Below are 13,939 nucleotides of genomic sequence, written 5' to 3' on the forward strand. Positions count from 1 at the left end.
TCAAAGACTTAACGTTCTTGTCAAATAGGTCTTTCACTTCCTTGGTTAGAGTAACCCCAAGATATTTTATGCTATTTGTGGCTATCGTGAAAGGTGATGTTTCTCTGATTTCCCTCTCTGCTTCTTTATCCTTTGTGTATAGGAGGGCCACTGATTTTTTGGAGTTGATCTTGTATCCTGCCACGTTACTAAAGGTGTTTATCAGCTGTAGGAGTTCTTTGGTAGAGTTTTTGGGGTCACTTATGTACACTATCATATCGTCAGCAAATAACGAAAGTTTAACTTCATCCTTTCCAATTCGAATCCCCTTGATCTCCTTATGTTGTCTTATTGCTATTGCTAGAACTTCAAGCACTATATTGAAGAGGTACGGAGAGAGTGGACAACCTTGTCGTGTTCCTGATTTTAGTGGAAAGGGTTTGAGTTTCTCTCCATTCAATTTGATGTTAGCTGTCGGCTTGCTGTATATTGCTTTTATTATATTTAGGTATGATCCTTGTATCCCCAGTCTCTCCAACACCTTTATCATAAATGGGTGTTGAATTTTGTCAAATGCTTTTTCAGCATCCAATGAAATGATCATATGGTTTTTTCTTTCAGTTTATTTATATGATGGATTACATTGATAGATTTGCGTATGTTGAACCAGCCCTGCATCTCTGGGATGAAGCCTACTTGATCATAATGGATAAGTTTTCTAATGTGTTCCTGGATTCGGTTTGCCAGGATTTTATTGAGAATTTTCGCGTCGATGTTCATGAGTGAGATTGGCCTGTAATTCTCTTTCTTGGTTGTTTCTTTGTGTGGTTTTGGTATTAAGGTAACTGTAGCTTCATAAAAGAAGTTTGGCAATGACTCTTCTGTTTCTATATTATGGAATACATTAAGGAGTATAGGAATTAGCTCTTCCTGGAAGTTCTGGTAGAATTCTGCATTGAAACCATCTGGTCCTGGGCTTTTTTGGTAGGGAGATTTTTGATAACAGCTTCTAATTCTTCGCGACTAACAGGTCTATTTAGATTGTTCACCTGTTCTTGGTTCAACTTTGGTATATGCTATTTATCTAAAAAAATGTCCATTTCTTTTACATTTTTCAACTTTGTGGCATATAAACTTTTGTAGTAAGATCTAATGATTCTCTGAATTTCCTCTGTGTCTGTGGTTATATCCCCCTTTTCATTTCTGATCCTATTAATTTGCAAGTTCTCTCTCTGCCGTTTGATTAGTTTGGATAGGGGTTTGTCAATCTTGTTGATTTTCTCCAAGAACCAGCTTTTTGATTCATTGATTCTTTGGATTGTTTTCTGTATTTCTATTTTGTTGATTTCAGCCCTCAGTTTGATTATTTCCAGTCTTCTACTCCTCCTGGGTGAATCAGCTTCTTTTTTTTTTCTAGAGCTTTCAAGTGTGCTGTTAGGTCTCCAATGTGTGCTTTCTCCGTTTTCTTTAGTTGGGCACCTATTGCTATGAACTTTCCTCTTAGCACTGCTTTCATAGTGTCCCATAGGTTTGAGTATGTTGTGTCTTTGTTTTCATTAAATTCAAGGAAGACTTTAATTTCTTTCTTAATTTCATCCCTGACCCAGGGGTGATTTAGTAGTTGACTGTTCAACTTCCATGAGTTTGTTGACTTCCTGGGGGTAGCATTGTTGTTGAATTCTAATTTTAATCCATGGTGGTCTGACAAGACACAGGTGGTTACTAATATTTTTTTGTATCTGTGGGAGTTTGCTTTGTTACCGAGTATGTGGTCAATCTTCGAGAAGGTTCCATGAGCTGCAGAGAAGAAGGTATATTCTTTCCTATTTGGGTGGAATGTTCTATAGATGTCTGTTAAGTCCATTTGATTCAATACCTCCAATAAATCTCTTAATTCTCTGTTTGGTTTCTGTCTGATTGACCTGTCCATTGGTGAGAGAGGAGTGTTGAAGTCTCCCACTATTAGCGTGTGTGGTTTGATGACTGCCTTCAGTTCTAGAAGAGTTTCTTTTACATATGTGGGTGCCTTTACATTAGGGGCATAGATATTCAGGATTGAGACTTCTTCCTGATGAGTTGTTCCTGTTATGAGTATGAAATGTCCATCTCCATCTCTTCTGATTGATTATAGTTTGAAGTCGATTTTATTAGATATTAGAATGGCCACACCCACTTGTTTCTTAGGTCCATTTGCTTGGAAAACCTTTTCCCAACCCTTTACTCTGAGTAGGTGTCTGTCTTTGTGGTTGAGGTGCGTTTCTTGTAAACAGCAGAATGTTGGATCCTGTTTTCGTAACCAATCTCTAAGTCTGTGCCTCTTTATAGGTGAATTGAGTCCGTTGATATTAAGAGATATTAATGACCATTGGTTGTTGACTCCAGTCATTTTTTTTGGGGGGGGGTAATAGAGTGTATGTGTTTTCCTTCTTTGAATTGTGCTAGTGAAGGGTCGCTATATGTCTGAATTATTGTAGTCAGTGTTGGCAATGTTGGATTCCTTGGGATGTAATTTTCCTTCTAGTATTCTCTGTAAGGCTGGATTAGTAGTTATGTATTATTTAAATTTGTTTTTATCCTGAAATATTTTGTTTTCTCCGTTGATAGTGAACGAAAGCTTGGCTGGGTAAAGTAGTCTGGGCTTGCATCCATGGTCCCTTAATTTCTGCAGTACCTCTATCCAGGACCTTCTGGCTTTCATGGTTTCTATAGAGAAGTCTGGTGTAAGTCTGATAGGTTTACCTTTATAAGTTACTTGACCTTTTTCCTTTGCAGCTCTTAATATCCTTTCTTTAATCTGACTGCTTTGTGTTTTGATTATTATATGGCGAGGGGATGTTTTTTTCTGATCCAATCTATTCGGTGTTCTGTATGCTTCTTGTACCTTCATAGGAATATCCCTCTTTAGGATGTGAAAGTTTTCTTCTATAATTTTGTTGAATATATCTTCTGGGCCTTTGATCTGCAATTCTTCTCCTTCTTCTACTCCTATTATTCTTAGATTTGGTTTTTTTATTATGTCCCATATTTCCTGAATGTTTTGTGATGATAATTTGTTGGATTTGCTGTTTTCTTTGGTCAGGGCGTTTATTTTCTCTATGGTGTCTTCATAATCTGAGATTCGTTCTTCTATCTCTTGTATTCTATTGGTTAAGCTTGATTCTGTAGTCTCCGTTCGTTTACCTAGGTTTTCCATATCCAGCCGGCCCTCAGATTGTGTTTTCCTCACTGTCTCCATTTCAGTTTTCAATTCTTGAACTGATTTCATTACCTGTTTGATTGCTTTTTCTTGGTTTCCCAGGGTATCATTTACGAATTTACTCATTTCTTCAACCTTTTTGTTATATTTGTCTTCCATTTCTTTACTCATTTCTTCCATCTTTTTGTTATATTTGTCTTCTATTTCTTTAAGTGAGTTATTCATACCCTGTTTAAGAGACTCTATTGCTTTCATAATGACACTGTTTTCCACTTCTTCCAGAATAGGGCGTTCAAGTCCTTCTGTCGTAAGATCGCTGGGATCTGGTGTTTTCATGTTGTTTTTCAGATTGTTGGAGGAGTTTTTGCCTTGGCGTCTGCCCATCTCTTCCTTCAGATGGCCTCCAATGGCTCTTCCCTCCGCTGGGTCTTCTACTGGATTAGTGTCCCTTGCTAACCAGGAATCACTTTGCCTGCAGTCTTAGCTCGCTGCAGGCCGGCTATCCGAACAAAGGGACTCCCGTCCCTTTGCACTCACCGCCTGCCCCGGCCCGCGGTGCCCACCCCGGCTGAGATGGAGGAATTTAAGCCCCGAAAAAGGGAGAGAGGACGGGAGGGTTTCCAGGCCGAAAGCTGGGATGGCGTAGCAGGAGAGAGGGATTAGCTGGGGGAAGCTGCCCCTGTGGAGCAGCCAGGGAGATAAGGATGGCAGGAATACCGTGTGTACCTAACCGGAGTTGTATGGCTGGCGGTCAACCCACTCACCCCTCCACAGCATCAGAGCCCCTCGCTGGTCAGAAGACTCGCTGCCTGCGGTCTTAGCTTGCTGCAGGCCGGCTATCTGAACAAAGGGACTCCCGTCCCTTTGCACTCACCGCCTGCCCGGGGCCGCGGTGCCCACCCCGGCTGAGATGGAGGAATTTAAGCCCCGAAAAAGGGAGAGAGGACGGGAGGGGTTCCAGGCCGAAAGCTGGGATGGCGTAGCAGGAGAGAGGGCCCATACTTTGATCTTGAGATGCTCCTTCTTTTACAGTCTCAAGTGATGGGTTCTATGAGGTAGAATTGATAAATTCATGTGGCTGGTGTTTCTGGTATGACTTAATACATTTGGAGATATTATTTACTAGTGTAAATAATCATTTTATGCCTCCTGATATTCTGTCAATTAGTGGTTGTCACTTGTGTAAACAAAATATATAGTCATTATCTCTTGGTTCTTACACTCAAAATGGAATAGTTCAGGTCAAGGCTGTTGCTTTATCAAATTGAATAATTTAAGACAAAGCAGGCCTTCTTATCCTCTCTACCATAACACCTTAATACCACCACACTCAGTATCAGTACTACAACACACAAAACTTTAAGAAAAAGCTCACCCAAACCACAGCTAATTGTTACTAGGGATACTGATGAAAATGGCCCTTCCAAGGTACTTGGGTGAATAAGGCTAGTATTAGGACTACACATGAGTGGAATTGGATCTGAGTCCAAAAAGGGTATTCTGCTTCTCAGTGTATAGCCAGGATTACAGGCAGCAGGCTGATATCAAAAATCTACAGTTGGTGCTTTTGGAGTGTTTCTCAGCCTCCTATGTGCATCCCAAGATGTCCATAAATGTCTGCTAAATTGTTGTTCCTGTGAAATGAGAGCTAAGTATCCATTATTTCACCAGCTTATTGGTGTAGCTATTCAAACACTGCCTTTCTGATTGCTCTCAGGTGATACTATGCTGGAGTTACAAAGTTCTAATGGCTTCATCAACTTTTATGAGGTACCTAAGATAGAAAATCACAGACCAAACAGAACTACCTTGTTTCAGTCTTCTTGGTGCTTTAAAAAAAATCTTCATGTATATCATCTATCTAGTCAGCATATGAAAAAATGTCAGAGGCAAAATTAGAAGGAAATGTAAATAGAACAACATTCTTTATGCTTTATATTTACTTTCCAAATATTTCTCATAATCTATTCTAATAGGTCTTCTTTGGCAATGTGGATTCATCTGGGATTAAGCACAATAGTTTTAATCCTCCAATTATTGCTCGGTATATCCGTTTGCACCCTACTCATTCTAGCATCCGCAGTACTCTTCGAATGGAGTTGATGGGCTGTGATTTAAGCAGTAAGTGCCAAGCCATCCCATATTCTTTTCTTTTTTCCCTCAACCATGGGTAGAATATCTATTTTAGTCATCCTGAGACTGTGAGGAGGTGTTTTAATCACAGAATAGAGAACTATCAGTGATAAAAACAAAACAATCCAGCACAGTCATAAAATAAACAACAGCAACAACAAAACCCAGAGTTTGTTACTGTAATTATACTAACCATATGGTTCTCCAAAAATAGTCATCTCTTATAATTTTATCAATAAGGAAATTGAAATCAAGCAGAGCTAATCAGAACTGACCAGAAAATCTGGGCATTTAGCAATAACGGAAGTTGTGTAAAAGTTGATGCCTGAAAATTATCATGATAACAGTATATATAGAAGATTGAATGCAACCCAGTGAAGCCTATGCTGCAGCCTACCCATGTGACAACATTGCAATTTTATTTCTTTTAGGTTGTAGCATACCATTGGGAATGGAGAATAAAGTAATATCAGATACACAAATTACTGCCTCATCCTACTTCACCAATATGTTTGCCAGTTGGTCTCCTTCACAAGCTCGACTTCATCTCCAGGGAAGAACTAATGCCTGGAGACCTCAGGTAAGAACAACATATTTACCACTTAACTAATAAAAATAGATAATAAGGCCTTGGAAAATAGGAGAAGCCCTCATTTTTCATAGGTATTTCTGTTCACTGTTCCTAAAAAGAATGTTTAGGGAAGTCAATGATGCTCCACAGGCATTTTTATATATCACATGATTTTACACAGCATTCACTGAAGAAAGAAATGATCATTAATGAACTATCTGGAAGAAAAGAATTTCTGTATGTAGTACTAGGCTAATATCTGTGAAAACAGCCTGGTAGATAAAGTTCAATCCAGAGTTTGGGTATTACATTGCAAGACTTTATATTCTAGTAGCTATGGTCCCTTAATTCATTCAGTACTTACTAGAAACCTATTAAGTACATGACCCAAGAAGATTAAAAAAGAAAAGAATTATGAAAAATTTGACCCTCATGATTATTAGTCAAATAAAGTAGGCAAACAAACCATTATATAGGGTGATAAGTAATGTAGTGTGGTTAAAAAGAAAGCTGTGGATTTATGGAAGCAAATAGTGACAAAGGATATTATTCCAATATTTCTTCCTCAGGTAAATGATCCAAAAGAATGGTTGCAAGTGGACTTACAAAAGACAATGAAAGTCACTGGGATAATAACCCAGGGAGTGAAATCTCTCTTTACTAGCATGTTTGTCAAAGAGTTCCTTATCTCCAGCAGTCAAGATGGCCATCAATGGACTCACATTTTACACAATGGCAAAGTAAAGGTATGTTCTCATTAAAATGGCAGAGTGGGTATAGTGACCCAAGCCTATAATCTTGTCATTTAGTTCACGGCCAACTTGGGTTACAGAGTGAGACCCTGCCTTTAAAAAAATTAAAGATGTAACACCTGTCTTAGATCTTGACATTTAGAGATAGAACCACATTGCTTTGTGACCGTCCTCTCAGGACAAAATTTACTAAATACCTACATTAACAGAACATAGTGAGTCTAAGCAAAGGTGTAAACTTCCAAGGAAAAACAAAGTACAGCCAAAAGTTGTTGTTCAAGGAAATGGAAGTCATACAGAATTGGTTTTGTTTTTGTATTTTGAAAAAATGCTTAATGATGCTCTTATGCTCACTAGCAAGGCTTATTAACTTTAACTCTAGTGGTCCATATATTCTTCAAGCTTGATTTAGATTTTCTAGATAATTCAACAAAATATACTAATTACAAGCATAACACAAGGTCTTAGTATGCCATGAGCAAGTTTATATTATCTGTGGTAGTTTGTAATATTTATTAAAATATTAGACTTTTAAAAAATTTATTCATTTATTATATATTCAGTGTTATGAATGTATGTATGCCTACAGGCCAGAAAGGGCACCAGATCTCATTACAGATGGTTGTGAGCCACCATGTGGTTGCTGGAATTGAACTTAGAACTTTTGGAAGAACAGCCAATGCTCTTAACTGCTGTGCCATCTCTCCAGCCCAGTTTGTAATATTTTTTAAACCAAGAATTAACCATGGTGTGGTATGTCAGTTTTCTATTACTATAACAACCACTTGAGATAACCAACTTATGATGATGGATTGGTGGTTTATTTAGAACATATGACAACAGCATAAATATCAGAATGGAGGGAGATAGAATAAAGAATTCTTTGGGAATTCAGGTTCTGAGGTATTCTACCAGGCCAAGGAACGAGAGAATTTATTTGGTGGTTGGAGATGTGAGGGACTGCAAGTAATGTCTGCCATTAAGAGTGAGCGTTGTAGCTGTTGGGGAATAAGTGTAATCCTAGATGTTTAACTGGAACAGAAGAAAGCTTAGCTTTATAATGGGAGACTCTGTATCCTATCCTTTGTTTCCCTAGAAATTTAAGATGTTGAACAGTATTTGCTATGATAGTGAGAGAAAGGGGCTGCATAATAGGAGGTCATATACATAATTGGATTAAGTGGTTGAGAGACAGGTTAAGACAAAGGAGGTCAGTGCCCAGAGCCTGGCTGAAGAAATGGGAGATAGCTCAGAACCTCTGGGCAAGGACTGTCCAAGTAAGCTGAGATAGTTTCTCATGTCAGGGTCTTCCCAGGAAAAACAAACAGATTATGTGAATCTGGGTGTAAAGGAATGGTTTAAAAAAAAGCATCCTTAAGGTCTAGAACCTAAAAGTAATAAGTAGAGAATGATATTAATTGGGGAGATGATGGGAAGCCATGGAAGGAAAGGAGGTACCCCATACTTTTGTGTCAAAAGGGGAGTCTGGAAGAGAATAGGGTGAAGTATAAGTATCAGCTAGTACACAAGGAGACTCTTCAAAGGCTAGAAGGAGAGGGACAATTCCAGAAGGAATTGAATGAAAAGAAAAGGGAAAGAGTAATTTAGCCATATCTCTGCCCAATAACGGGGTTGGGAAACTATTTATAATGAGGAAAGACTAGTAATCAGGTTGTCTAAGAGGGAACAGAGGAGAGGACCTCTGTCCCTGGCCTGTTGGGGATAAGATGTCAATATCTATCACAGAGATCTGAGAAGGGTAAGTTTTCTCAGAATTAGCCAGAAGTATGGACCAAGTAACTCTCAAGAATCTATTAAAAAATAAGACGATCCAGAGTCAGAGATCTCCACTGGAACAGGTTCAGGGGAGTAACCACTGAGCGGGTGAGCCAGAGCCAGAGACTGCTGAGAGTCCAGACATGAATCTGGGACCTTCAAGGGAATAGACCTAAGCCAAGACCCCTGTGGGTCTGGGCATGAGTCTAGGACCTCTGCCAGTCTTGGCGTGAATGTGGGACATCCTGGAGGGAGGAGGCAGGAACCAGAAATCTCTGCAGGGCCAGGCATGAGTCTGGGACCTCAGAGGGATTAGGCCTGAGCCAGGACTTCCGTTGGTCCGGGCATTGGTCTGGGACATCAAAGGGAATAGGCAGGAACCTGGAACCTCTGCAGGTCTGAGCATGAGTCTGGGACCTCTGAGGAAGTGAGCCTGAGCCAGGTCCTCTGCAATTCTGGGTGAACCCGAGCCTGGGAACTCTGAGGCAGTAGACCTGAGCCAGAAACCTTTGCAGGATCAACTCCAAGCCAGGGACTTCTGCAGGAGGGGATCCAGACCAGGATTTACAGAAACAGGTGAAAGCCGGTAAATTAGGCTAAAGTAGACCTGAGACAGCAAATCCCAAGGGAGCAGAGCAAAGCACAGGAGCACTGAGCTATCTCCAGGAACATGGAGTAACCAACAGGGTAACTAGAACTGTGGCACTGACTGTACCATGAGCAACAACGATCTGAGCGTTGGATTAACTGGCACCTAGAAAAGTATTCAACAAAACCTCAGACAGCCTCAACCACACCTGTTAGAGGAAAAGATGAGTAGAAAAGGTAAGAATCCATGCAAAACCACAAAGAGCAACACAACATCTGTAAAACGTAAAGACCCTACAACACCCAAGACCTGAACAACCAAATATAGATGAAGCAGAAGAAAATGACCTAAAAAATAACTTCAAGAGAATGTTTGAAACTCTTAAAGAGGAAATGAGAAATTCCCTTAAAAAATGGAGGAAAAGACAAACAAAAAATTGGAAGACATCAGCAAATCCCTAAAAGAAAACCAAGAAAAAGCAATCAAACACATGAAAGAATCTATTTGAGACTTGAAAACTGAAATAGAGACAATAAAGAAAACACAAACTGAGGGAATTATAGAAACAGAAATCATAAGAAAACAATCAGGAACCATAAATGCAAGCATGAACAGCAGAATACAAGAGATGGAAGAAAGAATCTCAAGCACTGAAGATACAATAGAGAAAATAGACTCATCAGTTAAAGGAAGCATTAAATCTAACAAAATCTTAACCCAAAATATCCAGGAAATATGGAACACCATGAAAAGGCCAAATCTAAGAATAATAGGTATAGAAGAAGGAAAAAAAGTTCAACTCAAAAGCACAGAAAATATATTTTAAAAAATCATAGAAGAAAACTTTCCCAATCTAAAGAAAGATATGCCTCTGAAGATACAAGAAGCTTACAAAACACCAAATAGACTGGATCCACTAAAAAGTCCTCTTGCCACATAATAATCAAAAAGATTAAACATACAGAGTACAGAAAGAATATTGAGAGCTGCAAAGGAAAAAGGCCTAGTAACATATAAAGGTAGAACTATCAGAATTACATCTGATTTCTCATTGGAAACAATGAAAGCCAAAAGGTTGTGGTTAAGCGTTATGTAGACATTAAGAGACCACAGATGCCAGCCCAGACTACTATACCCAGCAAAACTTTCAATCACCATAGAAGAACAAAACAAGATATTCCATGACAAAACTAGATTTCACCAATACCTTGCCATAAACCCAGTCCTACACAAAATACTAAAAGGAAAATTCCAACCCAAGGAAGATGGCTACACCAACAAAAACACAGACAATTAATGGTCTCATAGCAGCAAATCCCAAAGAAGGGGAAAATGCACATCTTAACATCACCAACAATGAAAACTAAATTAACAAGAGATAGCAATCACTGGTCATTAATATCCCTTAATATAAATGGACTTAGCCCACCTATAAAAAGGCACAGGCTAACAGATTGAATATGAAAACGGAATCCATCCTTCTTCTGCATACAAGAAACACATCTCAACCTCAAAGACAGATATCATCTCAGAATAAATGGTTGGGAAAACATATATCAATCAAATGGACCTAAGAAACAAGTGGGTGTAGCTATCCTAATATTTAATGAAATAGACTTCAAGCTAAAATAAGTCAAAGAGACAAAGAAGGTCATTTCAAATTTGTCACAGAAAAAATCCATCAAGAGGAAATCTCAATACTGAACATCTATTCCTCAAATACAAGGGCACACTCATGTGTAAAATAAACACTTCTAAAGCTTAAATCATACATTAAAGCCCACACACTAATAGTGGGACTTCAACACTCTCCTCCCACCACTGGACAGGTCAGTCAGACAAAAAATGAACAGAAAAATAGAAAACTAACAGATGTTATGACTCAAATGGACTTAGCAGACAACTATAGAATACTTCATCCAAACAGAAAAGAATATACCTTCTTCTCAGCACACCATGGAACATTCTCAAAAACTGACCACATACTTGGTAACAAAACAAACCTCAAAAATGCAAAAAAAAGGTGGAGTAACCCAATGTACCTTATCAGATCAGCATGGTTTAAAACTAGAAGTCAACAGCAATACTGATTCCAGAAAACCCACAAACACATGGAAATTAAATGATGCTCACCTGAATCATCAATGGGTCAAAGAAGAAATAAAGGAAGAAATTAAAGACATCCTAAAATTCAATGAAAATGACCACACAACATTCCCAAATTTATGGGACACAATGAAAGCAGTGTTAAGAGGAAAGTTCATAGCACTAAATGCCTACATAAAAAAGCTGGAAAAATTACCCACTATGTTTAATTAACAGAACATTGGAAAACTTTAGAACAAAAAGAAGCAAACTCACCTAAGAGAACTAGATGGCAGGAAATAATCAAACAGAGAGCTGAAATCAACAAATTGAAATAAATAAAAACAATGCAAAGAATCAATGAGACAAAGAGTTGGTTCTTCGAGAAAATTAGGAAAATAGACAAACCTTTATCCAAACTAACCAAAAGACAGGGAGAGAATATCCAGATTAACAAAATCAGAAATGAATAGGGGGATATTCCACAGACATGGAGGAAATACAGAAAATCATCAGGTAATATTTTGAAAACCTGTACTCCACACAATTGGAAAATTAAAGGAAATGGACAACTTTATGAATAAATATCACTTACCAAAATTAAATCAAGACCAGATAAGCAAATTAAACAGACCTATAACTGCTGAAGAAATAGAAACAGTCACCAAAAGTCTCCCAACCTAAAAAAGCCCAGGACCAGATGGTTTAGGCACAGAATTATACAAGACTTTTAAAGAAGAACTAATACCAATATTCTTCAAATTATTCCACACAATAGAAACAGAAGGAACAATGCCAAACTCTTTTTATTAGGCTACAATTACCCTGATACCCAAACCACAGACCAATATCATTCATGAACATTTACACAGAAATACTAATTGAAATACTGGTCAATCGAATCCAAGAACGCATCAGAACCATCATCCACCATGATCAAGTCAGCTTGATCCCAGAGATGCAGGGACTGTTCAACATATGAAAATCTGTCATAGTAATCCACCATCTAAACAAGCTGAAAAAGAAAAATCACATGATCATCTCATTAGATGCTGAAAAAGCTTTCAATAAAATACAACATCCCTTCATGATAAAGGTCTTAAGAAAGCAGGGATACAAGGAACATTCCTAAACATAATAAAGCCAATATACAGCAAGCCAACAGTCACATCAAAATAAAGGGAGAGAAACTTCCAGCTATTCCACTGAAATCAGGAACAAGACAAGTTTGTCCACTCTCTCCATATCTATTCAATATAGTTCTTGGGGTCCTTGCTAGAACAATAAGACACCAAAAGGAGATCAAAGGGATACAAATCAGAAAAGAAGACGTCAAACTCTCACTGTTTGCTGATGATATGATAGTTTACATAAGTGATCCCAAAAATTCAAGCAAGGAATTTCTACAACTCATAAACACTTTCAGTAATGTAGCAGGATACAAGATTAACTAAAAAAAATCAGCATTCCTCCTGTACACAGATGATAAAAGGGCTAGGGAAGAAATCAGAGAAACAACACCCTTCACAATATCCACAAACAACATAAAATATCTCAGAGCAACTCTAACCAAACAAGTGGAAGACTTGTATGACAAGAACTTTAAATCTTTAAAGAAAGAAATTGAAGAAGACACCAGAATTAACATAGTAAAAATGGCAATCTTACCTAAAGCAATCTAGATTAAACACAATGCCCATCAAAATACCAGCAAAATTCTTCACAGACCTGGAAAGAACAGTACTCAACTTCATATGAATAAGCAAAAAAAAACATAGCCAAAATCATCCTATACAATAAAAGAATTTCTGGAGGCATCACAGTCTCTGACTTCAAATTCTACTACAAAGCTACAGTACTGAAGACAGCCTGGTGTTGGCATAAGAACAGACAGGAGGGCCAACGGAACCAAATCGAAGACCCAGATATTAATGCACACACCTCCAAACACCTGATTTTTGACAAAGAAGCAAAAAAAAATCAAATGGAAAGAAGGCATATTTAACAAGTGGTGCTGGCATAACTGGATATCAACATGTAGAAAAATGAAAATAAACCCATATTTATCACCATGCACAAAACTCATGTCCAAATGGATCAAAGACTTCAACATAAAGCCAGCCACACTGAACCTTATAGAAGAGAAAGTGGGAAGTACACTTGAACATATTGGCACAGGGAACCACTTCCTAAATATAACCCCAGCAGCAAGACACTTAGAGAAACAATTAATAAATGGGAAACTCCTGAAACTGAAAAGCTTCTGTAAAGCAAAGTACACGGTCAACAAGACAAAATGACAGACTACAGAATGGGAAGAGATCTTAACGAACCTCACATCAGACAGAGGTCTGATCTCCAAAATATACAAAGAACTCAAGAAATTAGTCCTCAAAAGAACACATAATCCAATAAAAAAATGTAATACAGACCTAAACAGAGAACTCTCAACAGAGGAATCTAAAATGGCTGAAAGACACTTAAGGAAATGTTCAACATCCTTAGTCATCAGAGAAATGAAAATCAAAACAACTCTGAGAGTCTATCTTACACCTGTAAGAATGGCCAAGATCAAAAACACTGATGACAACTTATGCTAGAGAGGTTGTGGGGAAAAGGGAACACGTCTGCATTGCTGGTGGGAATGCAAGCTGGTACAACCCCTTTGAATGTCAGTGTGTCGATTTCTCAGAAAATTAGTAAGCAACCTTCCTCAAGACCCAGTAATACCACTTTGGGGTATATACCCAAAGGATGCTCAATTGTTCCACAAGGACATGTGCTCAACTATGTTCATAGCAGCATTGTTTGTCATAGCCGGAACCTGGAAACAACCTAAATGCCCCCTCGACCAAAGA

General features: G+C 38.3%; 1 protein-coding gene across 7 annotated transcripts in view; it reads left to right on the forward strand.

The window, feature by feature from the left end:
* The window catches only part of F8 (coagulation factor VIII), a 166,848-nt gene that overhangs the window by 137,605 nt on the left and 15,304 nt on the right, over positions 1 to 13,939 (forward strand). For all 7 annotated transcript variants that reach the window (XM_085684580.2, XM_085684583.2, XM_085684579.2 and 4 more), the window contains 3 exons: positions 5,152 to 5,296; positions 5,740 to 5,888; positions 6,449 to 6,625. In XM_085684580.2, coding sequence (XP_085540706.2) covers positions 5,152 to 5,296; positions 5,740 to 5,888; positions 6,449 to 6,625 — 471 coding nt within the window. The remainder of the gene's footprint in view (positions 1 to 5,151; positions 5,297 to 5,739; positions 5,889 to 6,448; positions 6,626 to 13,939) is intronic.

Source organism: Myodes glareolus, chromosome X (genome assembly GCF_982192425.1).
Source record: "Myodes glareolus chromosome X, mMyoGla1.1, whole genome shotgun sequence".
NCBI lineage: Eukaryota > Metazoa > Chordata > Mammalia > Rodentia > Cricetidae > Myodes > Myodes glareolus.